The sequence below is a fragment of the Podarcis muralis genome, chromosome 9 (genome assembly GCF_964188315.1).
Source record: "Podarcis muralis chromosome 9, rPodMur119.hap1.1, whole genome shotgun sequence".
In the NCBI taxonomy this organism is placed as follows: Eukaryota; Metazoa; Chordata; class Lepidosauria; order Squamata; family Lacertidae; genus Podarcis; species Podarcis muralis.
In genome coordinates this window covers 14966869-14991785 of record NC_135663.1, presented here as the reverse complement: position 1 = coordinate 14991785, position 24917 = coordinate 14966869, and the positions used below count along the sequence as shown (strand labels likewise).

The 24917-nt window shown below is 44.9% G+C and overlaps 1 protein-coding gene across 6 annotated transcripts in view; it reads right to left on the bottom strand.

Moving 5' to 3' along the window:
* Window positions 1–384: 384 nt before the first annotated feature.
* Window positions 385–24917, bottom strand: part of ARHGAP24 (Rho GTPase activating protein 24) — a 363688-nt gene continuing 339155 nt past the window's right edge. For all 6 annotated transcript variants that reach the window (XM_028743650.2, XM_028743651.2, XM_028743653.2 and 3 more), the window contains 5 exons: window positions 14260–14392; window positions 12493–12566; window positions 11249–11370; window positions 4627–5704; window positions 385–1186 (listed from right to left, as the gene is read on the bottom strand). In XM_028743650.2, coding sequence (XP_028599483.2) covers window positions 943–1186; window positions 4627–5704; window positions 11249–11370; window positions 12493–12566; window positions 14260–14392 — 1651 coding nt within the window. In that variant the 3' untranslated portion in view covers window positions 385–942. The remainder of the gene's footprint in view (window positions 1187–4626; window positions 5705–11248; window positions 11371–12492; window positions 12567–14259; window positions 14393–24917) is intronic.

Genomic DNA, 24917 nt, shown 5'->3' with positions numbered 1-24917 from the left:
GGGACACAGCTATTGGCATATATGGCAGGGCTGTTGGAAGGATGGTAACAAGTGCTGCAGGCCTGATCCTGACTCTCCATCCCTCCTCCCCCAGTGGCTGCTTTTTGAAAAACAAGCATGCATTCCCAAATTACATGTTGGATATAATGTGCAGTTTGATCCAAAACAGGATGCACTGTCTTCGAGGGAGGGCTAATTGCATCACCGCACATGTACAGGAAATATTGTATTGTGTTTTCTAACTGATAGATCCCAAAGAAAAAGAAAGGAAAAAAGAGTTCCAACTTAGATGCTCATGTTATATTTTTATAAAATTATTTACACTTTTTTTTTTTTTTTGGTCATGGGCAAATCCATTGGCACAAACAGCACAGTCACACAATATCCTTTTTGTTTTGTTTAATAGCTAACATTATATATATAGATATCTATATATATAGATAGATGTGTGTCTTAATTCCCCAGCGAGAGGGGCAACCAAAGGAGAAAAAAAAGTAATATACAAAATAAGCTGATGGTGACACAATGCCAAAAATAGCTTATTATGTTAATTAAGTGCAAGGGGAAAAAAGCCTCAATATAAAGCTTAATTGCAATGAAGGTTCCGTTTGCCAGTTTAAATATAAGACTTGCATTAAAATATTTCTTCTTGTCTCTTTCTATCCCCCCTTCCCTCGGATGACCTATTTAAAATCTATATACACAAATCCAGTTGTAACACTTAACGGTTGCATTACGATGCATTCAAGGAATATGATTTCTCAATTAAAAAGTACACATGGCGGATGTGGTTGGTTGACATAGGCATGGCGTCTTCTTCTGAGGGTCGACGTTACGTTGAGTGCTAGCCTCAGTCAGGTGACCAGTCACCTGTTACAATATAATATCCCAACAACCCTCTTCCCAGAATCCCACAGTCTTGGTCGGCAGCAGCAGCAGTGCTCACTGGATCCATATGGTGTTCCCTCTTTCTGGCCGACGTGTCTCGACTGTCAGCTCCCCAAATGTCGAGAAGAACTGCTCCATCTCCTTCTGCAGCATGTCGTTCCTCTTCTCTGCGTCCTCTTTGGCCCGCTCAGCATTGCGCATTTTAATCTCCACCATGGTGAACTTTTTCTTCTCCTGTTCCAGTTCATCATGCAAGCCAAGCATTTCTGTCTCCAGGGAGAGATTCCTTTGTTCAAGACTGGAGGAGCAAAAGTAGACAAAGGGCTTAGTATACTTTGGTACAACTCAACGCTCATGGGCACCGAAAGAAGGATAGTTCAGTAACAGCTGTGATAGCTCAGTCAGTAGAGAATGAGGCTCTTAATCTCAAGGTTGTGGGTTTGAGCCCCGTGTTGGGCAAAAGTATCCTGCATTGCAGGGGGTTGGACCGTAATAGATGAGGCCCCATCCAACTCTACAATTCTAGATAACACAGGGTGTCAGTTACATAGAAGTAAGCCCCACAGAACTCGGCATACACAAAGACATGTGGCAAAGTTGTGATGTTATGGGTGAGAGAAAAACAAAGAGAACTGGAGACACCTGTCAGGGACCGTGCTGAGGAGGGCTGCACTAAGAGCTCTCCCAGGAGCAGGAGGACAGTATAGATTTGGAAAAGTGGTTTGCAGAGGGGCATAGTTCAGAAGGCAGAAGCTGGGAAATACAGCTAGGAGAAGAAACAGTGGAAGAGAGAGGGTTAACTGATTCACAGTTGTTGGACAGCTTTCAGCTCTCTTCTCCAAAGACACATGGAGAGCTCAGAAAGTCTCAGAACAGAAAGCGCAGAGGGTACAAGCTTAGATTATGTAGGAGTGACGTAGATTAAAAGGGATGGAGGGGGGGTGATCCTTAATTGGGAGCACCACAATTTCTAGGAAACATGTTCTTTGTTCTCTTGCTGTGATTATTAAAGTTTCTAACTGGTAAGACACATCTTTCGTTTTATCTTTGTTTACTGCCATGGGGGAGGAAGCCGATTCCCCAAAGCCTGACAACACCCTTCTCCAGGGATGGATCTAATTAGCCAGTTGACAACCTACATGTGAAAAGGCCCAGAGAATGTTCTAGGGGCACATGATAGACAGTTGTACTCTTGAAGCTATGCATGCCTGCTTTGGAAGTTTATGCGAGCCATTGTGGGGAAGGGAGGTAAACAAAAAGTTACAATAATATAAAAAAACCATTTCAGGGTGGGGTTATTTAGAACAGAGGAGAGGCAAGGAATGGTACTTTTTTTACTGGCTGCTTCACTAATCTCTTTCCGCTCCCCTCCTTCCTCAAGGTACTTGGATGGGAGGAATAATTGCACAGGCAGGGACTTTTTGCTGCTTGAGTCAAAGGATGAAGTACCTTGCACATTGCATGTGTAGAAGCTTAATAATAATAATAATAATAATATAAATACTTTAAAAATTATTTATACCCCACCCATCTGACTGGGTTTCCCCAGCCACTCTGGGCGGCTCCCAACAGAATATTAAAAACACTATAAAAATTATCAAACATTAAAAACTTCCCTAAACAGGGCTGCCTTCAGATGTCTTCTAAAAGTCAGATAGTTGTTTACTTCCTTGACCTCTAAAGGGAGGTGTTCCATAGGGTGGGCACCATTGCCGAGAAGTTGCAGATACGGAGAGTGCTGAAACTCAAGGGCTTCCCACCTGGTTGGCCACTGTGAGAACAGAGTGCAGAACCAGAGGGGCCTTGGGCCTGATCCAGCAGGGCTCTGCATATGTTCTTATGCTTAATAGAAAGCCAGTGTTACCAATTGCTAGATGTCTGGAAACTCTTGTCTATCGGTTATTTATTAAATTTATGGTGCCCAGAATTTTTAGCACCTTCCCCCTGCCGACATTGCAAAGGCTGATGGTCTGAAAATCTCAGACTTTCAAGACTGAAACTCTCCCAACATTTTATAATAGTAGTAGTAGTAGTAGTAGTAGTAGTAGTAGTAGTTAATTTATTTATACCCCGCCCATCTGGCTGGGTTTCCCCAGCCACTCTGGGCGGCTTCCAACCTAATATTAAAACCAATACAGCATCAGACATTAAAAACTTCCCTAAACAGGGCCACCTTCAGTTGTCTTTTAAAAGTAAAATAGTTGTTTATTGCCTTGACATCTGATGGGAGGGCATTCCACAGAGTGGGTGCCACTACCAAGAAGGGCCTCTGCCTGGTTCCCTGTAACCTCACTTCTCACAGAGAGGGAACTGTCAGAAGGCCCTTGGAGCTGGACCTCAGTGTCCAGGCTGGATATTGGGGGTGGAGACGCTCCTTCAGGTATACAGGACTGAGGCCGTTTAGGGCTTTAAAGGTCAGCACCAACACTTTGAATTGTGCTCGGAAATGTACTGGGAGCCAATGAAGATCTTTCAGGACCCGGTGTTATATGGTCTCGGCAGCCACTCCCAGTCATCCGTCTAGCTGCCGCATTCTGGATTAATTGCAGTTTCCGAGTCACCTTCAAAGGTAGCCCCACATAGAGCGCATTGCAGTAGTCCAAGTGGGAGATAACTAGAGCATGCACAACTCTGGCGAGACAGTCTGCGGGCAGGTAGGGTCTAAGCCTGCATACCAGGTTGAGCTGATAAACAGCTGCCCTGGACACAGAATTAACCTGTGCCTCCATGGACAGCTGTGAGTCCAGAATGACTCCCAGGCTGCACACCTGGTCCTTCAGGGGCACAGTTAGCCCATTCAGGACCAGGGAGTCCTCCACACCAGCCCCCCTCTCCCCCAAGGACAGTACTTCTGTCTTGTCAGGATTCAACCTCAATCTGTTAGCTGCCATCCATCCTCCAACCGCCTCCAGACACTGACACAGGACCTTCACCGCCTTCACTGGTTCTGATTTAAAAGAGAGGTAGAGCTGGGTATCATCCGCATATTGATGAACACCCAGCCCCAAAATATGAGCCTTTACTAGGCTTGGTCCAGCACTTAACCGGCCTAGGGCTCTGAAAGGTTGAAGCCATTTCTAAGGCTCATTTGCAATTTTTTTATAATGGAATCAAAGCCTCTTGAGCTCATTAAAATCCATGCTATGAATCTAAAAACAGCAGAGAACTTTTGCACTTGCAGCCGCTGAGAAACACATTTTCCTTTTTGAGTGTCCCCTGGCATGCAGCGAAATAAATTTTGTGATACTCGTTGGCATTTACGGCTGGACTTTTTGATCACTTGGTTCAGACGGGAAGATGCCAGCCATATATAATCCCCTATGAGATAAATTAAGCTGAGTGCTAAGACGTCTCCTGACCTTTTTTCTTGCTCATTGTTAATGCAACACTTCATGTCAGAGCATATATAATTTAAATGATTTTTCCTTGGGATCTGACTGAAGGGCCCCAGTGTAATGATCTTAGCTCACCTGACTAGCAAATAATGTATGGCTTTTCTCATCTGGAGGGGAGCATGAGCTGGCCAACCTGAATACTTCTTGAACTGGGTTAGTTGGATTTAAGCCGATGAATAATGCAGTCCTCATTGCACTGGCACATAAATGCTTTAGGCTACCATCCTCTGTGTGCACTTATTACCTGGGGGAAAGTCCCATTGAACGCAATGGGGCTTACTGGTGGGTAGGCATGCATAGGACTGCACCGTAAAGAATGGGAGCTCTGACCCTGGCAGCTTACCTTCTTATCCTTGTTTCATACTCCAGCTTCTGTTTTGCCATTTCCTGCTTTAAGCTTGACACAAGGCTGTGCAAAGCACTGTGGTTGCCTGTGTTGTTGACCACAAACGTTTCGCTGTTGTCGCTGCTGCTCGTCGCTCGGCTGCTGCGCCCCCCGACGCTTCTGCGGTCGCCTTTGTTCTCATAATCTCCTTGGTTGGAGAGGTCTTCGTGCTGGGGCTCATCCAGGAGGACGGGGTCTTCGAAATTGGCCCCGTAAAAGTCTTGCTCGGGGCAAGTGGTGGTGGAGGAGCGGCAGGAGTTGGAATGTTCGGGGAGGGAAATTTCGCAAGAGGAAGTGGACCAAGTCGCACTGTCGACGCTCTGCTTGTCTTCGGCATTCAGTATGGAGAACTGCTGGTGCACGTTGTCGTAGGTAGAGAGTCTGTTGTGCTGGCCAGAGTCCCCCGTGGGGTCCTTCTGCTTGTTGTCCCGCAGCGTCACGTACCCATTGGACATCCAGCCCTGGTTCCGGCTGTTCAAAGAGTTGCTGTGGGCATCTGTGCTGGAGATGCCCATTCGCACCCCTCCGTTCTGCACGCTGTGGGTGCCCATTTTGGTGACTGGCCCTTTCAGGGAAGATGTTCTTCTGCTCTGCAAGGTACCATTGGGCAAGGCTGGCGATGTCTTCTCTTGACCCTCCACAGAGCTGCTGAAGGATCCGTTGGTGACGATGCCACTGCCTTTATTGAACGCTGGGTTTTTTTTCACCATAAGGGGTGGGCTTCTGGTGATGTCCAGTTTGTGAATGCTGTTCCTTGGGCTATTTGACTTGCTCCCAGGCTGAGCTGTAGGAGAGCCGTTCTCCACAATGGTTCTTTGGGGAGACTCTGGTTTATCCCAAGAACAGTGTCTCAGTGGTGAGGAATCCTTGGTGTTGTTGTTTTCTTTGTTCTGGAGCTGACCAATGATCACTTTCTTTTGGACCTCGTTGTTGTTGTTGCTCACCTCCTGCCCGCTTTGGACGTCCCCATCCTTGGGAAACAGCAGCTCGTGCTCACTTATCATCATGGACATCAGCTGCTGGACAACAACAGTACCTAGAAGAAGACCACATAAACACAACCGACATTTAAATGGCAGGTAACCACTGAAGAAGAAGAAGGCTTGTATCAAAGCCTATCTGTTGTAAGATTTGGTAACTACATGATCAATTTTCTAGTGAAAACTGAATGCGAAGGAGACCCTCCAGTTTTTGTCACTCATCATTTGTTTTTCTCTCTTAAATGTTGTTAGTAAAGCACGAAGGAAACCGACCACTGCATTGCACTCATTTTGCAGGTTTGGGCCAATGCCTCGCTTCCTCCCCATCTTTGTAGTTGCCAACCTGCAAAAGATGGGATGATCTCAACAAGGAGTGCTGTGTCCAATTCTGGACACCAGTTTAAGAAGGAAATTGACAAGTTGGAATGCGTGCAGAGGAGGGTGATCAAGTTGCCCCATAACTTAATAGAAATCTGTATTTTCTCATGATTATATCTGCACTTACAAAACTTTTTTTTAATGGGATATTGACGTTTATTGTTTGCTGTGTTCTGTGTTGTAAAAAGGGCTATACATATATTTAAAAAAAATAAATAAGAAAGAAGTCCTCCTGCAATGCTTTGGCTTTTATATTAGCCTGTAGATTTTCTAGCCTATATAAAGGGATCTTTCTCTTCCAAGCTCAGGATAGTTCCATTCTTGCAGCTCCAGCTGCATCAGAAGAGCAATGGGGCACCATCCATGTTTTTTAACAACCCTGCACCAAATTTTACTTATGTGCCGAACTCCATACAGGTTGGCTCCTCTTCCCAATCACATCAGCAGCTGCCATGAACCAATCACACAACTGTAGGTGGCCCATCAAACAGGGCCCTCTCCATCCCTCTTCTTCCCTCATGCCGGTTTGGACACGTGACTCTTCTGTGGTTTCCAGAATACTGATAAGGTTGAGTTTGTCATGTCAGAGCAAGACAAATATCTAAGCACAATAGCCAGCGGCTTCAGGAACACAACAACCATAACAACAACAACAATCATGGTGGAAAGAAATAAAGAATCAAAAGATGAATGGTCTAATTACAATTTCTGAGGTTCCCTTCAGTTTTACTCAAGGTTTTGAACAGAGTGTAGCTGGCTGGATTCAGAAACCTGCAGCAGTGAGCAGTTGAGTTATCTCCTCATCCCCCCCATTTCTGCAATGTTTAGTTGTGCCGACTGGAGCCGCACATCATAATGAGAAGGGATGTTAAATCAATTTAATATAAATGTCATTAAGCGCTCCAAAATGAGACTGGGTGCAGCCGCCAGAGTGCATCGCACAGTTCTTCAGTGCTGAGTATGATTCTGCTTATGTTATAAATCAAAGCGTGCTCCCTTAAGCCAGGAGAGAGATTGTTTTGAAATGCATTAAAATGAATGACCATGTTTCCTTCTGTAGAAGGCCATAGCGCACAAGCAGTACGACTTCCTTGGTAATTTTTGGAGCGTGTCTTTGATGCTAGGCCATGGGTAGGCAAACTAAGGCCCGGGGGGTGGATCCGGCCCAATCACTTTCTAAATCCAGCCCGCGGACGGTCCAGGAATCAGCCTGTTTTTACATGAGTAGAATGAGTGATTTTATTTAAAATGCATCTCTGGGTTATTTGTGGGGCATAGGAATTTTTTCATTCCTCCCCCCAAAAATATAGTCCGGCCCCCCCACAAGGTCTGAGGGACAGTGGACCGGCCCCCTGCTGAAAAAGTTTGCTGACTCTTGGGCATATGGCAAGAAGTGGAACTTTCCTCTGATCTGATCCTTCCTGAAATGGCATTTTTTTGGGAGGCTATAATCACATTTCCAAGGGACGTGGGTGGCGCTGTGGGTTAAGCCACAGAGCCTAGGACTTGCCAATCAGAAGGTTGGCGGTTCAAATCCCGCAACGGGGTGAGCTCCAGTTGCTTGGTCCCTGCTCCTGCCAACCTAGCAGTTCGAAAGCACGTCAAAGTGCAAGTAGATAAATAGGTACCGCTCCAGTGGGAAGGTAAACGGCGTTTCTGTGCGCTGCTCCGGTTTGCCAGAAGTGGCTTAGTCATGCTGGTCACATGACCCAGAAGCTGTACGCCGGCTCCCTCGGCCAATAAAGCGAGATGAGCGCTGCAATCCCAGAGTCAGTCACGACTGGACCTAATGGTCAGGGGTCCCTTTACCCTTTACCTAATCACATTTCCAGGCATAATTCTTTGATGTGCCGGATGCTTCTGAGCAATAACTGGGAGTGAAGATGACCCCATGACACTTTGTAGCCAATCAGGCTTGGCTGCTTGCTGATGTCACTGAGGGCAAATGAAGTCATTCAGAGTGATGGGAATATTTTCTTGACGGGCAAAGCAAACGTTTCATCCCTTTTCAAAAAGCAATCAACCAAAATATTCTCAAAACACACCAAACGCCTGTCAAAGCTAAAGCCTGATACAGATTTACGTGCCTACAGAGACTTGATCCTTACCGAGTTCAGTGATACTTGCTACCTAGTAAGTGTGCGCAGGATTGCAGCTCCAGAGATTGGAATTTTTCCCCTTCTGATCAGGATGATTCCGACCTCCCCTCACCCCCAATGCTCATCACAGGGCTATGGAACAAAAGCATGCATGGATGTTTCTTGCGCCCTTCTAAATGAGTTACACAAACAGTGATCTCACTTCTCATACTTAATGAGTTATGGGGGGGAAGCACAAATTATTATTGCAGCTGAAATATGAGCATCTGCAATCAAGGGAGCACTTTCATTTGCAGGCTGTTCTCCCTCCGCTCTCTAATTAGCAAAATAAATCATCTGTTGATGAGAGGGATGTAAATCCACCGAAGAAGAGGAAGAAGCTAAGAACCTGATATCTGGATTTTTTAATTTTTATTTTTGCAGCTGGGCATTATTGCCTTGTTAGGAACTTAAGGGTCTCCTTCGCTGGATCAGGGTAAGGTTCATAGTTCAGTTTTACAGCACATTATTCTAAGTTAAATTTCAGGGATTTGCAGGCAGGGTTGAAGATGATTCCTGTCTGAAACTCTGGAGAGCGGCAGCCAGTCAGTGAAGACAATATGAAACAAGATGCACCAATCATCGATGATCATGGACTCGGTAGAAGGCAGCTTCCCTTGATAGGGCAAGGCCCTGGAAAGATCAGAAGTTTATGTCGTCCACCGCTGTATTTCCCAGCAGCGGTCGCTCAACTTTTTAAATTATTATTGCTATATATATATCGACAAACCTAGACAGCATCTTAAAAAGTAGAGACATCACCTTGCCAACAAAGGTCCGTACAGTAAAAGCTATGGTTTTCCCAGTAGTGATGTATGGAAGTGAAAGCTGGACCATAAAGAAGGTGGTCGCCAAAGAATTGATGCTTTTGAATTATGGTGCTTGAGAGTCCCATGGACTGCAAGAAGATCAAACCTATCCATTCTGAAGGAAATCAGCCCTGAGTGCTCACTGGAAGGACAGATCGTGAAGCTGAGGCTCCAATACTTTGGCCGCCTCATGAGAAGAGAAGACTCCCTGGAAAGATCCTGATGTTGCGGAAGATTGAGGGCACAAGGAGAAGGGGATGACAGAGGACGAGATGGTTGGACAATGTTCTCGAAGCTACGAACATGAGTTTGACCAAACTGTGGGAGGCAGTGGAAGACAGGAGTGCCTGGCGTGCTCTGGTCCATGGGGTCACAAAGAGTCGGCCATGACTAAACAACTAAACAACAAAAAAAATATTTATATCCTGCTGTCAGGGGTTCAGGGAGAGAGGCACAGATGAGGGAGGAGACTGAGAGCGAGGGGGAAGAATCCAGGAACAAGGAGGAGGAGGATGACAATGACTTGAGGGCTTCCATGAGTCTCTCAAGTGAATCGGAGGATTCCCAAAAGGGGGCGCCCCTGGTCAGGCCAAGGGGAGCCACAGGGGGGACTCGTCAGGAGCAGGGGAGCAGCAGGGAAACCCCGAGTGGGAGTGGGAGATCGGGGCAGGCTTCCCAGCCAGAACGGAGTGAAGAGGCTGGAGTTCCCAGTGTGACACACGGAGCAGAGCAGGAAGCAGACAGGGGAAGGAGATCGGGGCAAGACGTCCTGCCGGAAGGGGCGGAGAGTAGTACAGAGAGTAGTATAACTGTCAAGAGGAAGGTCAGGGGTAGCGAACGCGCGCCAAGTTCAAATGTGGAGGCGCGCGGAAATGCGGAGAGCCCGGAGGAGGAGCCTGGTCCCAAAGCACGGAGGAGGGGGGAGCAGGCGTCTGGGGACTCAGCGTCAGGGGAAAGCAGGAGGGAAGGAACCTAGGGGGGCAGAAAGACCCTACGGAAAAGGAAGGACAGGAAGAGGTGGACTAGCACAAGCCTCTTAAACTGGTGTAGAGGCGGGACTGATTCAGAGGGGACTTCAGCGGTCTAAGCGTAACAGACGTGGGGCTGCGCGCCTCGGCTGTGGAACGAACAATGTACTTCAATAAAGACTTTTGTAAATAAAGTGGACTTGGCGTTGGTCTCTTGTGAGCTGGGACCTGAGGCGGCCCTGACACCTGCCTTCTTGTAAGACTGTAACTCAAAGCAGCTTTCACAAATTCAAACAGACAAATTGCAAAAAGCTGAAAACATGAAAGAGAAGTTTAAAAGTAATTAATATCGAATAGAATTAAAACTATATATAAAAAAGGCAAATCTGCTGAAATTCAGGCAGTAGAGAAGCACAGTTCTGCCAAGAGCCCTTTCCTTTAAAAACTACTAGTATAATTATATATATTTTTAAATATTTTGAGTTACGATATTTGCACATAGAAACGTTTGCACGGTTTTCCAGTGCAAAGCAAATACTCAAACAAATAAATTACTTTGCTGCTATTTTTTGTGTCCACACACGGGTCCCAAATCATAGCTAAACTAAAATCTTGGTTGGCTTGTGAGAACACTGGCCTGGTCCAGGAGGCTATTCTTTTTATTACACTTGATTCTTAATTTTACTTGATGGATGCTTCCAATATAGATGCCACGGTTCTGCTCCAAGCAACTAGGTAAAGGTAAAGGTACCCCTGACCTTTAGGTCCAGTCGCGGACGACTCTCGGGTTGTGGCGCTCATCTCACTTTACTGGCCGAGGGAGCTGGTGTTTGTCCACAGACAGCTTCTGGGTCATGTGGCCAGCATGACTAAGCCACTTCTGGCGAACCAGAGCAGCGCACAGAAACGCCGTTTACCTTCCCACCGGAGCAGTACCTATTTATCTACTTGCACGTTGACATGCTTTCGAACTGCTAGGTTGGCAGGAGCAGGGACTGAGCAACGGGAGCTCACCCCGTCGCGGGGATTCGAACTGCCGACCTTCAGATCAGCAAGCCCTAGGCTCTGTGGTTTAGACCACAGCGCCACCTGCGTCCCCTCCAAGTCTTGCGTAAATACAGCCTGTTACATCAGATCTGGCCCTCTTGTATTTTGCACACCTGCACATGCTGCTATTTGGTTGTTTTCAAGTCCCACAAAGCGTTTTTACTATATTAAATTAAACCCTACTGTTGCATCAATGTTCTTGCCAGGATCCTCAGACCAGCTAACTGAACCTTTGCGGTGGGTTTTGCTTTCTCACTCACCTTCCATGATGGTCAAGGGATCCTCCACTTTGGGACGCAGGATGTTGGGACCAAACACAGTAGCCAGATTTTGCACACTCATTTTGTTGACTCCGGAATAGGACTGAACTTCATCGAGGAATCTGTTAATGCATCCAAAAAAGCAGAGGGGAGGGGAGTCCAGAATCAGGATTCAGTCAACTATAAATGACAGGGCCAAACCAGGTGAGATGCTATTCATGCAATTAGCAATTATGCATAAATGTGCAAAGGAGACATGCTCCCTCACCCCACCCTACCCCTAATACAATTCCCCCCTTGTCTCTTTTCGTGTGTGTGTGTGTGTGTGTGTGTGTGTGTGTTGTTGTTGTTGTTGTTGTTGTTTTAATGCAAGTCTGCAGATAGGGAGTGTCTTGTTTTGAGTGGCACTACCAGACTGGTTACTGGGAGTGGTCGCTGGGGCCATATAATAACACCAGTCCTGAAAGACCTACATTGGCTCCCAGTACATTTCTAAGCATAATTCAAAGTGCTGGTGCTAATCTTGAAAGCTCTAAATGGCTTTGGCCCTGCGTATCTGAAGGAGCGTCTCCACCCCCATCGTTCAGCCAGGACACTGAGGTCCAACTCTGAGGGCCTTCTGACAGTTCCCTCACTGTGAGAAGTGAAGTTACAGGGGAACTAGGCAGAGAGCCTACTTGATAGTGCCAGCTGCCCTGTGCAATGCCCTCCCATCAGATGTAAAGGAAATAAACAACTATCTGACTTTCAGAAGACATCTGAAGGCAGCCCTGTTCAGAGAAGATTTTAATGTTTGATGTCTTACTGTGTTTTAATTTGTTGGAAGCCACCCAGAGTACCTGAGGTAACCCAGTCAGATGGGTGGCATATTAATTATTATTATTATTGGTAGTAGTACATTCTTTCCCCACAGAGGTGAATTTGGTGTCTTCATTATACAGCTTTCACAGACACACTTTTTTACTCTGACCTTTGAGAGAGAGATATTGTAGGGCCCGCTCTCATAATTCTAATTTACTTTAAGCTGCTTTAAACGTTTGCCCTGGGACCTTACAGCAAAGGGCAGGTAATAAATCAATAATGATAACAGCAGCAGCAACAACAAGAAGATGTAGTAGAAGTTAAAATTTAACTGTTCTGTTGTTACTCCTTAAAGAGCTGTTCACAGAAAACTGTTCTATCTAATGATGTCTTTGGGAGTGGTAAGGCAATCGGTGCTTTGCGATTCTTGTCGGGATATTTACCTGCAAATATACTTCAGCAGGTTGAAGTTGACAGGCGGCAAACTCTTCACTTGCTTCACCAGTTCGTTCAGCCCCTGTGTGAAGATGAGATCTGCAGCGTTAGAAACCCCAAAGAAATCGACCAAAACATAATACTTCCCACTTTCCTTTAAAAACTACCCATACAGACTGTGATGGGCAATTGCAGCTGCTCACATGTGTTGAGACAATTCACAGCTGCCACCTACAAACACCCATTTCCGATTGCAAAAGGAAAGCGCTGGTTGGCTTAGCATGTTTGGTTCCAGGAGATGGTTAGAAGGCCTGTTATGTACTGAGTTGAATAGGATCCAAAATGCAGCAGTCTGATTGGTCCTAGAACAACAGGATTCAGAATGCAGCAGTCTGATTGGTCCTAGAACAATGCAGCAGTATGATTGGTCTGCAGGAGCCACCCAATCCAGCTCCAGATGGAAGTGAATCCACAGCCTGATTGGCCTACAGGAGAATTCCGGAATTAGCCAATCACATGCAGCCCATTGTGTAAATAATGTATATAAAGCAGATACTTTGGGGGCACTTTCATTCCTCCTCACCGCTATGAGCTGAATAAAGATCATGAAATCCACTCTCAACTCTGAGTATATTTCAAGGCCCATGATGGAGCAGCTTCTAAGCACGTCTGGTTCTTCTGTAGCTCTGAGAGTGGAGAATGGATCTCCTTATAACTCTCAGCAAAACCCTTAGCAAAAACTACAGCTCCCAGAATTCTCAGGGAGAAGCCATGACTGTTTAAAGTGGTATCATGGTGTTTTAAATGGACAGTATGGATGTGGCCTTTGTCCCATTCTCAGGTGTATGGGAAGGGACCAGAGCTCAGTGGTAGAGCAAGAACGAGGTCACAAGTTGAATCTCTAGCATCTCCAATGAAAAAAGGAGCCAGAAAGAGCTCTGCCTGAGACCTTGGAGAGGCACTGTCAGGAGACAATACTGAGCTACGTGGACAAATAGTCTGAACTGGTTGGTATAAGGCAGCTTACCAAGTTCCTTTTTTATCATTTTTATTGATTTTCCAATAAAAACAGCCAATTAACATATCCATAAAGGTAAAGGTACCCCTGCCCGTACGGGCCAGTCTTGACAGACTCTGGGGTTGTGCGCCCATCTCACTCAAGAGGCCGGGGGCCAGTGCTGTCTGGAGACACTTCCGGGTCACGTGGCCAGCGTGACAAGCTGCATCTGGCGAGCCAGCACAGCACACGGAAACGCCGTTTTCCTTCCCGCTGGTAAGCGGTCCCTATTTATCTACTTGCACCCAGGGGTGCTTTCGAACTGCTAGGTTGGCAGGCGCTGGGACCGAGCAGCGGGAGCGCACCCTGCCGCGGGGATTCGAACCGCCAACCATGCGATCGGCAAGTCCTAGGCGCTGAGGCTTTTACCCACAGCGCCACCCGCGTCCCAACATATCCATATCATAATCCAATTAAAAACAATAAACTAAAATTAAAAAACAACCAGATTACAATCCAAATTATTAATTATTATTATTTTCCCCCGGGCTCCCCATAGCTCCCCGGGCTTCAGAGGTCCACAGTCTGGACCTCTGAAGTGTATCTCCAATATCTTTTTTCCAGGCAGCTTCCCAAGTTTCTAAGGTATATCATAGAAACAGCCAACATAAAATGAAGGCGACCAAACAGGAATTTAAATCTCTTCACTCAAAATCCCTCAGTAAGCCTGCCAAACACCTGATAATTTCACGCAGTGGAATCAAGGCCGCAAACTCACCGTTTCCTCTTCCTTGCTGAGTAGTTTGGCACAGGCGAGAAAGTCTTCATATTTGGCGTACGGAATGACTGGCTCTGGGAGCTCTCTGAGGTACAGCTTCAAAAGCGACGCCACTGTGTGTACATCTGTGTTTCTGTCGGGAGGGAAGGGATGAGATTACTGCTGGAAATGTAGCACAAGGCACCTAGAAAGCTATCGCTGTTTTCGTGCAGATCTAAATACATATTTTATTATGTATTTTATCACAAAAAATGTGTTTAGGTACATATTCTATTTCAACGCACACATTTCTAAATGCGTTTCATCCTGAAATACGCAAAAGGACTGTAAATTTTGAGACGTTTGTCATCTGAAGGATTTGTGTTATGTACTGAAGTTCTCACCCTGGGCCAGCAGGGGGATACTGCAGATAGTTTTCACTCAGGTCCACATATGCAAATAAGGGATTGAAAGTGACGTTCAGTGATTGGATAGTTACAGAAAATGGTTACTGTTGCGTTCTAGTGGAGCTCTATATAAGCAGGCTGGCTGAACCCTTCAGTTCAGTTCTGTTCTGGCCTGTGAATAAATAAGAGCTGTTTGAAGAATCCCTGTGTCGTCTGATATGTTCATCCACAACTTAACAATTTGTATGCTGCAATCTGCACATTTGTCCAAGAGGTGTGGCTTAGGTCACTTCTCATTGCAGTTCAAAGAAAGTAAATTCATCAAGAACTCCTACTCTTGACAGTTATTCTCCTCTAAGAACTGGTCTAAACCCAGCTAAGCCAGCCACCATTGCCACATCCTAAGGCAGCAAATTCTGTAAGTCACTTAATTTCTGTGCGCAAAATGAATGCTTTCTCTTTTTTGTCTTAGGTCTGTCTGGAAGCTACTCCTAATTGACTTGATAAGATAACCCCTGAGTTTTACCAAATTATAAAAGAGTGAGAAAAATTATCTCTATCCATTTATTTCTAAACCATGCATATTTCTTTGCCATTGTTTGTAGCTCAAACTAAACCCCGGCACCCTGCACTCTTCAGGTTGCAATATTTTTAATGAGCTCAGCAGGTGGAAGGCTTTGAAAATTGCTCTGCATATCTATATATTACCACTAGGTGGTGATGTTGTAAAATAAGATTTATACAGAATACTTCCTCAGGCCAAAGCAGCTCCCGTTTGTTGCAGAGTATTATTGCGGTATTGGCCTTAATAACTATTCTAGAGGTGGATGGTGAGCCTGCCTAATGAGATGTGAGCTGCTCCTGCACCAGAGCATAATTTCTAAAATGAGAGAGATACCAGGTTTTCAAATATCTGGCGTTTCAAATATCACATATTTGAACTGGGGAGCCTTCCTGCTAATCTCTGAGCCATCTATGATTACTAGGAGCACAGAGGCTCTCAGGGCGGCACAGAAATTGGGGACTACTTTCCCCCAGAAAAAATCCCCACCTACCTATTTTGACAGTGTTTTGGGGAGCATACTGTGGGATGTGAGACACAGAGCAGTCAAGTACAACATCCCTAGAGTGGACATAAACAGGGGATGTCTGGACCAGCCAGTCGGAACGTCTTGTTTCCTCCTAGGCTGGGACAGACTTCCTCTGCATGTGACTAGAGGTGGGTGTGACCTCACCTGCCCAGGTAACAAAAGAGCATGACTGGTCAGCCATCTCTCTCTCTCTGACTACATTCATTGAAGAAGAAACATCTGCTTAGCCATAGATGCTCCCTTGGCTTCTAGCCAAGAGAGGACAAAGGAACTGTCTCTTTATAGGATAGAGTCCAGGTATATTACTTTTGTAACTTAAGTCTGCCTTCTGGGATCCAATTGTGAACAGAATGTGCGAGTAAACTCTTTTTTATATACTTTTATAGAAGACTTTGTCGTGTCTATCTTTTTATGAGGGACTAAAGGGAGAATTGGGACACGGGTAGTGCTGTGGGTTAAACCACAGAGTCTAGGGCTTGCCGATCAGAAGGTCGGCAGTTTGAATCCGTGTGATGGGGTGAGCTCGCGTTGCTCGGTCCCTGCTCCTGCCAACCTATCAGTTCGAAAGCACGTCAAAGTGCAAGTAGATAAATAGGTACCGCTCCAGCAGGAAGGTAAACGGCATTTTGGTGTGCTGCTCTGGTTCGCCAGAAGCAGCTTAGTCATGCTGGCCACATGACCCGGAAGCTGTATGCTGGCTCCCTCAGCCAGTAAAGCGAGATGAGCGCTGCAACCCCAGAGTCATCCACGACTGGACCTAATGGTCAGGGGTCCCTTTACCCTTTACCCTTTACCTTTAAATGGGGAATTACCAACAAAACTTCTTTTAGAGGCTTTAGCGAGCCTGAGCAGACGCAGACACTGTGCAAGTGTAAAAAGGGGAATGTTACTCTGCTAAACTGTAGAACTTGTTAACACAAGTTGGAAAGGATATAATCAAATAATATATCCTCTCCTGCATCCCTGAACATTCCCACACATACAAACAGGAGCAAAAACGTTCCCCTTCTAACATGGCGAGTTCCTCGACATTGAAAGCACTGTCCTCATCTGCGGTGGGCATTGCACTGCGCATTGCTTCCATTCAAGTGCAGCGAGAACCACTTTGAAAGAGATGATCTGAACCACAACACAGAGTATGATGCTCCAAATCTCTTTGCAAGGGAAATTGGGAGGGAGTCATGAAGACGTTGCAATCACTCTAAAGGAAGTAATGCAAAGTGTGGTCCCCTCAGGGAATCCCTCTATCTCTCTTGGCAAGTACTTTGGCAAAGTAGGCGAAATGGATCCCAGTTTTGCAACACCTTTGCCTTAGGAGAGCTTTGCTCTTTTGGATTGAACTCTGCGCCATGCTCTTTAAGAGGAAACAGTGAAAACTGAACCCCTTTAAAATTTGGCACACACCTGTTCATTTGGCACCCCTGTCCTAATTCTTGGTGAAGCCTGAGGGAAACAAATATTGACTAAGTCTCACCTTCCGTTTCACACAATACACCATTTTATTTTTTTCTTTAATAATTTATAAAAATAATTTATAATTTTTATTAGTTTTCCATTTAACAATATATAATCACATCATTACTATCCACTTTACCTCTCTGGCTCTCTAGAGCCTGTCGACTTCATTCCCTCCCATCTCACGGCTTTCAAAATTAACCTTTATATCATTGCATTTTATACCTTTTCCAGTTCTGATTACACTCATTACAAAATACCTCAAAATTTAAATAAATAAGAAAAGGGAGAAATTTCCCCATTGCAAGTCTTCAGACAACCCTACTAGTGATGCTAATTGCTTATAATATTCTTTCAAATATTGTATAAATTTGCAAGCTATTTCAGCACCGGAATATCCCACAACCATTTCAACCATTTCAGCACCGGAATATCCCACAACCATTTCCTGGCAGTAAAAAATACGTATTCTTTCTTTATTTCACCTGTATCCCATATTTTTCTCCAAAGAACTCAAGGTGACATACATGGTTCTCCTCCTCCTCATTTAATCTCCACAACAAACCCATGAAGTAGATTAGGTGGAGAGGCAGTGACGGCCCCATTGAGCTTCATGGCTAAGAGGGGACTGATCCCTGATCTGCTAGGCCATAGTCCCAACATTAACTACATTACCAAACTGGCTCTCAATTATATATTAAGCAACTAACCAGTTGCTGGACTTTCCTGATGCCCCAAATCAATTGCCCGGGACAGCTGCTTCACTGTGCCCCATGTCCTAGTTAAGTCAACGTTGAGTTTTTCTATGAATCACATGGAAAATGGAAGCAACTCCCAGCTTGCTAATCCTTCCACAAGGCTGCCACTGGTATTAACTGTTTTGTAAACTGGGATTGCTTTCTTCTCTGTTTTCTGAAGTATTCGTTGTTTTGTTTCTTTCTAACAGCAGCTACCCCTTATCCCAGGTCAGCTGGTCATGTAAACAGTCGCTTTTAAAACCCCATTGCAGCCCAACTGGACCCCAGTGTAAGAAAACAAACCACCACTCAGTAGTGTGCAATCCTGCTGCGGCAGGTAAAGAAATGCTTCTGCGAAAGAGACGATCCCGCTCAGAAACCTTCAGGACGTCTGTATCACAATTTTGCTTGCCTCTCAAAGGCAGCCATATCTAAATCCCTCCCTGTAACTATGGCAAGCAGCAAGCCTGCTATTTGGAGTGATTAGCACAGAATTTAATTAGAGAGTACATACCCTGAGGATTTTCTAAATTCCTGGCCCCTCTGTATTAACTCTTCCCCACTTCCCATTCTCTTCTCCCCCTTTAAATACGGTATGCTGGCATAGCCGTGTACAGACAAGAGTGAGACAGAGATGAGTTAATTGTTCATTTGATTGTCCAGCAGAATAGCCACCACTACTGGTCTCTAAGCTGCCCCTAGGAATATAATACAAAGGCTTTAAATACTGCAAACAGTCACAAATCCTTTCCTTTGCAATTAGGCAGCCCAGATCCAGAGCTCTTTTCATTCCAGCCCCTCGTTGTCATTGACTTCCTTTCCAGCAGTTGCTGCGTCAACAACATTTTTTGCTTTGTGGTATGGCAGACCTTGTGGAAACGGCTGTCAGGCTGATTACACAGCCTGGGGTTGTCCCTTCCTCCACTCCATAAACAAGAAACATGGAAGCACAGCAGGTCACCATGAACACATATGTAACATTTATAGTCATAGCCAAACACATGTGAAGACTGAAATGTGTCTGTGGTACTATTGTCAGAACTTCAAGAAAGCAAAGGTTCTGACCTCAGGTGGGAATTGAAGATGCAATAAAGGTAGTTCCAAAAGGAAGTGAATCTAAAGCTGGTTCATGTGTGTGGGATCTTCCACATGATTTGTCCAGGAGGTTGGCAATATTGTGGTCATGATGCCTCAGGAACTGGCATGGATCACATGCAGGCTCTGTGTTGCATGAATCTGGGATTTCTTCTGGATCTTGTTGTCAGGAGCTCAGCCTACACTCAAGTAGGACCTTGGCAGAGACACATGCCCAACTGGCATGTTCCCTCCCTCCTGGTCGATCGTTCGGGAGCTTCAAAAGCTTTCTTCTGCCTGAACATCACAGCAACCGATGCCAACAGACAACGGCACACTTAGGGATCCGCAGAGTCTGTGCAGTTCGCATGACAGACCTCAGCAACTCAGCATTTTGGCTAATCTACTTTATTTACATATAAACACACACAGAGCACTGCAACATGGCTCCCTCTCTCTCTCTAGCATCAGACAGCAAAGAGAAAAAAACAAAGGACAATAGTCTCACTTCACGGAACATAGTAAGAAAAAATCCTGTCTCCATCACTTCCCACTTTGTGGAGTCAAAACATACACCGTCATGTAATAGATAAAAATCCCATGACTGCAATCATGGAGAAGGAATTCTAACACTTGTATCCAAGACTGCCCTGGTTTCTATGCTGGTGAGGGACTTTTCAATGCCCTTTTGTCTCTCTTTCTGCCTCCATCACTTCCTTCCTTCCTTGCTATGCAGTGGGATGCCAAGAGGTAGTATGGCTTGTTCTTGCCCAAGGCCTGACCCAATCACTAGCAGGGGGTCTTTTCTGAAACATTCACCTGCAATGGAAGTGCTGTAGCCAGCTAGGACTGCCATATTTCAAACAGTGAAAATCTGGACAGAAAAGTTGCTGAGCTGCTATACGTCCAGATTTCATCGATTTCTGCCAGGACGCTGCTAGAGACAGCAGTATTCTGGATATGTCCAGGAAATTCTGGACGTATGGCAACCTTACTAATGGCCAACACAGACCCATTAATTTCAGTGGCGGTACTGTGATTGAGAATTAGTTGGATGCACCTGTTAGTATATCTGTTGTGGTAAATCATTCACTCAAAATGGGCTATCTAGTACCCTGGTTCACCATGCTTTTGGAAAGGGGAACACATTTTATAATGAACCCCACAATGGCTTAGGATCTTAGCGTCTTAGTAGACCAACAAGTTTAATGTGATGCAGCAGCAAAAATTTTTTGCTAATGGTATTCTTGGCTGCATCCACAGAAGTATAGTGGCCAGATCAAGGGAAGTAATAGCACTATAGTACCACCCTGTTCTAAGGGACACAGGTGGCGCTGTGGGTTAAACCATAGACTTGCCCATCAGAAGGTCGGCGGTTCGAATCCCCGTGACGGGGTGAGCTCCCGTTGCTCAGTCCCTGCTCCTGCTAACCTAGCAGTTCGAAAGTACATCAAAGTGCAAGTAGATAAATAGGTACCACTCCGGCGGGAAGGTAAACGGCGTTTCCGTGCGCTGCTCTGGTTCGCCAGAAGCAGCTTAGTCATGCTGGCCACATGACCCGGAAGCTGTACACCGGCTCCCTCGGCCAATAAAGCAAGATGAGCACTGCAACCCCAGAGTCGGTCACGACTGGACCTAATGGTTAGGTTTACCTTTACCTTACCACTCTGTTCTGCCTTGGTCAGACCACACCTGGAGTACTGTGTCCAGTTCTGGGCACCACAGTGTAAGGAGGAGATTGACAAGACAGAATATGTGTACAGAAGTGTAACCAAGATGACCAAGGGTCTGGAAACCAAGCATTATGAGGAACAATTGAGGGAGTTGGGTATGTTTAGCTTGGAAAAGACTCGAGAGGTGATTAAGCTAGCCACCTTCAAATATCTGAAGAGCTGTCACATGGAAGATGGAGCAATTTTGTTTTCCACTGCTCCAGACCTGAACCAATGGATCCAAATGACAAGAAAGGAGATTGCAACTAGATATTTGGAAAAACTTTCTGGTGGCAAGAGCTGTGCATCAGTGGAACGGGCTTCCGCAGAAAGTGGTGGATTCTTCTTCAAGGTTTTTAAACAGAGGCTGAACGACCATCTGTCAGGGATGCTTTAGTTGTGATTCCTGCATTTCAGGGCTTTGGACTGGATGACCTCTGGGGTCCCTTCCAACTTGGGATGTTTGGTAATTATATACAATGATGGCTGCTATATAAGCACGGAAATTGTTCCAGCGACTGCTCTATGTGGCTTACTCTGCACAGATTAGGCCAAAGAACAGCAGAGTTATATCAAAGGATGGCTGTTTCAGGATGAACTCCTGTATGTGCCAGTAGGGCAAGGGCCTACATGAGCCAAACAAATCTTCTCTTCAGGGTTGAAGAACGGTGCAGAAGTATATGAAATGAAATGAAAGCACCTAACCATTTTGTGCCCAACCAACGGGCCGCAAGAGTTCAGCCAGAAATGATGGCTCTGAAATGACTTGTATCTTTGAAGTCCATGTTATCTGTGCAACATCAAAGGGCTTGGAATCTACCCCTTGAACAGTATTGATGAGCATAATATCTCTTGCTGTTTTCCACAAAGGGAAATGATCTTTTTGCTGTTGAAGGAGCAACTTCCCCACTGACCTGTGTGCATGACTCGGAGTGCGGCGCTCAGCGAGGAACAGTGACAAATGAATACCTCCAGCTGAGGGCTATATAAAACCATTGCATTTCAACGTGATTCTGCCCCAGCCCTCTGGTGACCATGTGTTCTGCTTGTCTTGTGTTTTATTAATCTCTTTGCCAAAATTACAGTCTCCCCAGTTCCCAGGTGTGCTTGATATACATTCCCTATATCTGTCATCATCACCCATTGGTCTCCGAGGAGATTCCCAGGCAACCAGGAGAGGGAAAGTTTTTCTAAATAAAAATTGTTTTTTCTAAGAAATAGCAGTATGCTTGAACTAGCCCAGATCTGGTGCTAGGAGCACAATATATCCTTATTTAAGTCCTGGGCCAGTCACCAACTCGCAGCTCAATCAAAAGACCTGTCATATACCCCAGCCTGAGAAATGTTGTGGAAACCTGGGATATAATGTGCTGAATAAATTGTGGATGGTGTTTTTTTGCTTTGGTTTTAAAGCACAGCATATGGCTGGCATTCCACTCCTCTTCTGACTCTTGCAGTCTTCCTGCCTGTTTACCCCTTTCCTTGCCTTGCCCTGCTTCTACTAATACAGCTGCCACATTGACTCTGACATCACAGCGAGACATTTCAGACATTCAGACAGTGATGTCACACTGCTGCTCCCATTGGTGTAGTTGCTCTGATGTCATAGGGGGCCAGTGCCAGATTTACATATAAGCTAAACAAGCCATAGCTTAGGGCCCCACTCTCGGAGGCCCCCCAAAAATTTGAGGGGGAAAAAACCCTGGATGGACATTTCCAAAATATAAGATAAAAAACAAATAAAATAAAACCTACATACAGCAACAGTGTTTTGTGTTGTGTAGGCTCCTAGGATGTAAGTAATGGGCCCCACCTGCTAGTCTGCTCCCTAAAATACAGTGGTACCTCGGGTTACATACGCTTCAGGTTACACACTCCACTAAGCCAGAAATAGTGTTTCAGGTTAAGAACTTTGCTTCAGGATAAGAACAGAAATCATGCTCTGGCGGCGCAGCGGCAGCAGGAGGCCCCATTAGCTAAAATGGTGCTTCAGGTTAAGAACAGTTTCAGGTTAAGAACGGACCTCCGGAATGAATTAAGTATTTAAGCCGAGGTACTACTGTATCACTGGTTTGCTCATTTCTATATATAGGGTGCTTATATTCTGCACGGACTGGTTGCAGTGCAAAATGTGCAAATGGCTTTAGATACCTATTAGGTCCATAAATTACCATCTGGCATATATTCAACACAAAAAAAGTGAAAATTTGTTGTTGACAAAGGACAGCTGGACATATAAAGGGCCCCATTACCTTCAGTAGCTTAGGGCCTCAACAAACCTAAATCTGGCCCTGTAGGGGGCCTAAGCTTATGCAACTGAGTGATAAAAGGGGTTTTAACAAATAAATTCCAAAGTCCATGGCCAACTCTTAAAAATCTAAATCGCATAACTATTTCCCAGACAGCACAAATAACATTAACAGCAGTCAGTTCCCTTTAGACAAAGATACGTAAGATCACGCTCGATGCTGTTTATGTGATACACAATATCATTATACCATCTCAGTTATGCATATACTACCTCAGCTGACCCACTTTTAAATTCCTCTGATACCTAGACTTTGTTTACCTATGGAAATTGCCCAGGAAAATGTTCCCACATAAATATTAATACCCATCTCTGTGACATTTCAAATATTTTCCTCCTCTAACAGATCTTCGTAATTGCACAACAATGGCAATGCGAACAAATGATGAGAAAGATAATTTACTTTTTTTAAAAAAAAGGTGTGTGTTGCGAGAGGTGGGGTGAGAAATCCAATTCAATTTCTTTCATTAAAAATTTCCTTTAAAAGATTTCCATTTTCCATTTAATTTCTTGTTTGTCTATATAATTGAAGGCCTGTTTGCATAAGCAGAGGTCAAAAAAGATGGTTCGTTCCTAAAATACAGTCAGAGTCAAATGTATAATTTCAAGTCTGTCCAAACAAAATTGCAATGGAGCTAAAAGCAACGAACTCCTGACTTTGGAGTGTAATGAAATATTGGGGTAATTTGGGTTGAACGACTGTCAAAAATATGGATGTTATTCATTATGTACTCAAGGGTATGTTCTTGGGGAAATACAATGCGGTATAGTGGTTATAGCATTGCCTTCAACTGGGGAGGCACATATTCGAATCTCCACTCAGCCACAAAGTCAAGTGTATGACCTTGGGCAACTCACTGTTGCCTCTCAGCCTAAATCACCTTACAGGAATGTTGTGAATTTAAAAGGGGAGGGCATGTACACTGCCCTGAACTCCTTGGAAGAAGGAAAAATAATAATAATAAAAATCAGCTAGAATAATGCACCTCTGGGTTATTTGTGGGGTAGTCTTTTGTCCTTGGGGTTGTGCGTACAATTATGTTCCCCCATAGATCTGGCCTGTAAGTAATCATACATTCATTGCACATTGTCATTCCATTGTAACAGACTATCTAGGGTTCAGAAAATACCCAGTTCACACCTTGACAAGACCACTCAAGGTGGCACAAGTCTATATCATCTGCAAGATGGGGATATAATAATACCAACCTACCTTACGGAGCTGTTTTAAGGAATAATGAGATTGTATATGAAGTATTCAGAATATCCCCAGACGCTATGTAAATAATTAAATTGCATTACTATAATTATATCCCAATCTATGGTGATTGTTAGCATCTATCAAGTCAGCTTGGAATAGTCATGTTATAGAATTGGAAAATGGGAAGGGGCCTTGAAGGCCACTAGTACAACATTTAAGATCTCCATTGAGCAGAATGTTGGAAGTCCAAGAATGGGGTTCATTTGGTGTGTGACTTAAGGGGTTAATTCTGCTATTGGTCTCAATGACAGGAGACTCTGATGGAGCCTCATCAGTTAGAAGTTAGCTGTCCGTGAAGAAGATGAGTAAGATTTGGCCACTGGAGGACTTGGGAGGAAGAATAGTTCTGAAGGAGTTTTCACCCTGCAGAGGCCTAACTTAAGAAAGAGTTCATTTTCCCCATTTTCTCCATACAGTATATCATATGCTGTTTTTCTTCAGTATACCTCAGCTAAATCATTATTTTCTCTGTGTTCCCCCTCACTCCTCTCTAAGATAGACATTCCCAGTTCCTTCAGCCTTTCTTCATAGAACTTGCTTTTCATGCTCCTGGCCATTGTGTTTCTCTGAACTCTTTTCAAAGCTATGCTTCTTAAAGCAAGGTGTTGCATTCTGGACACAAAACTCCAAATGA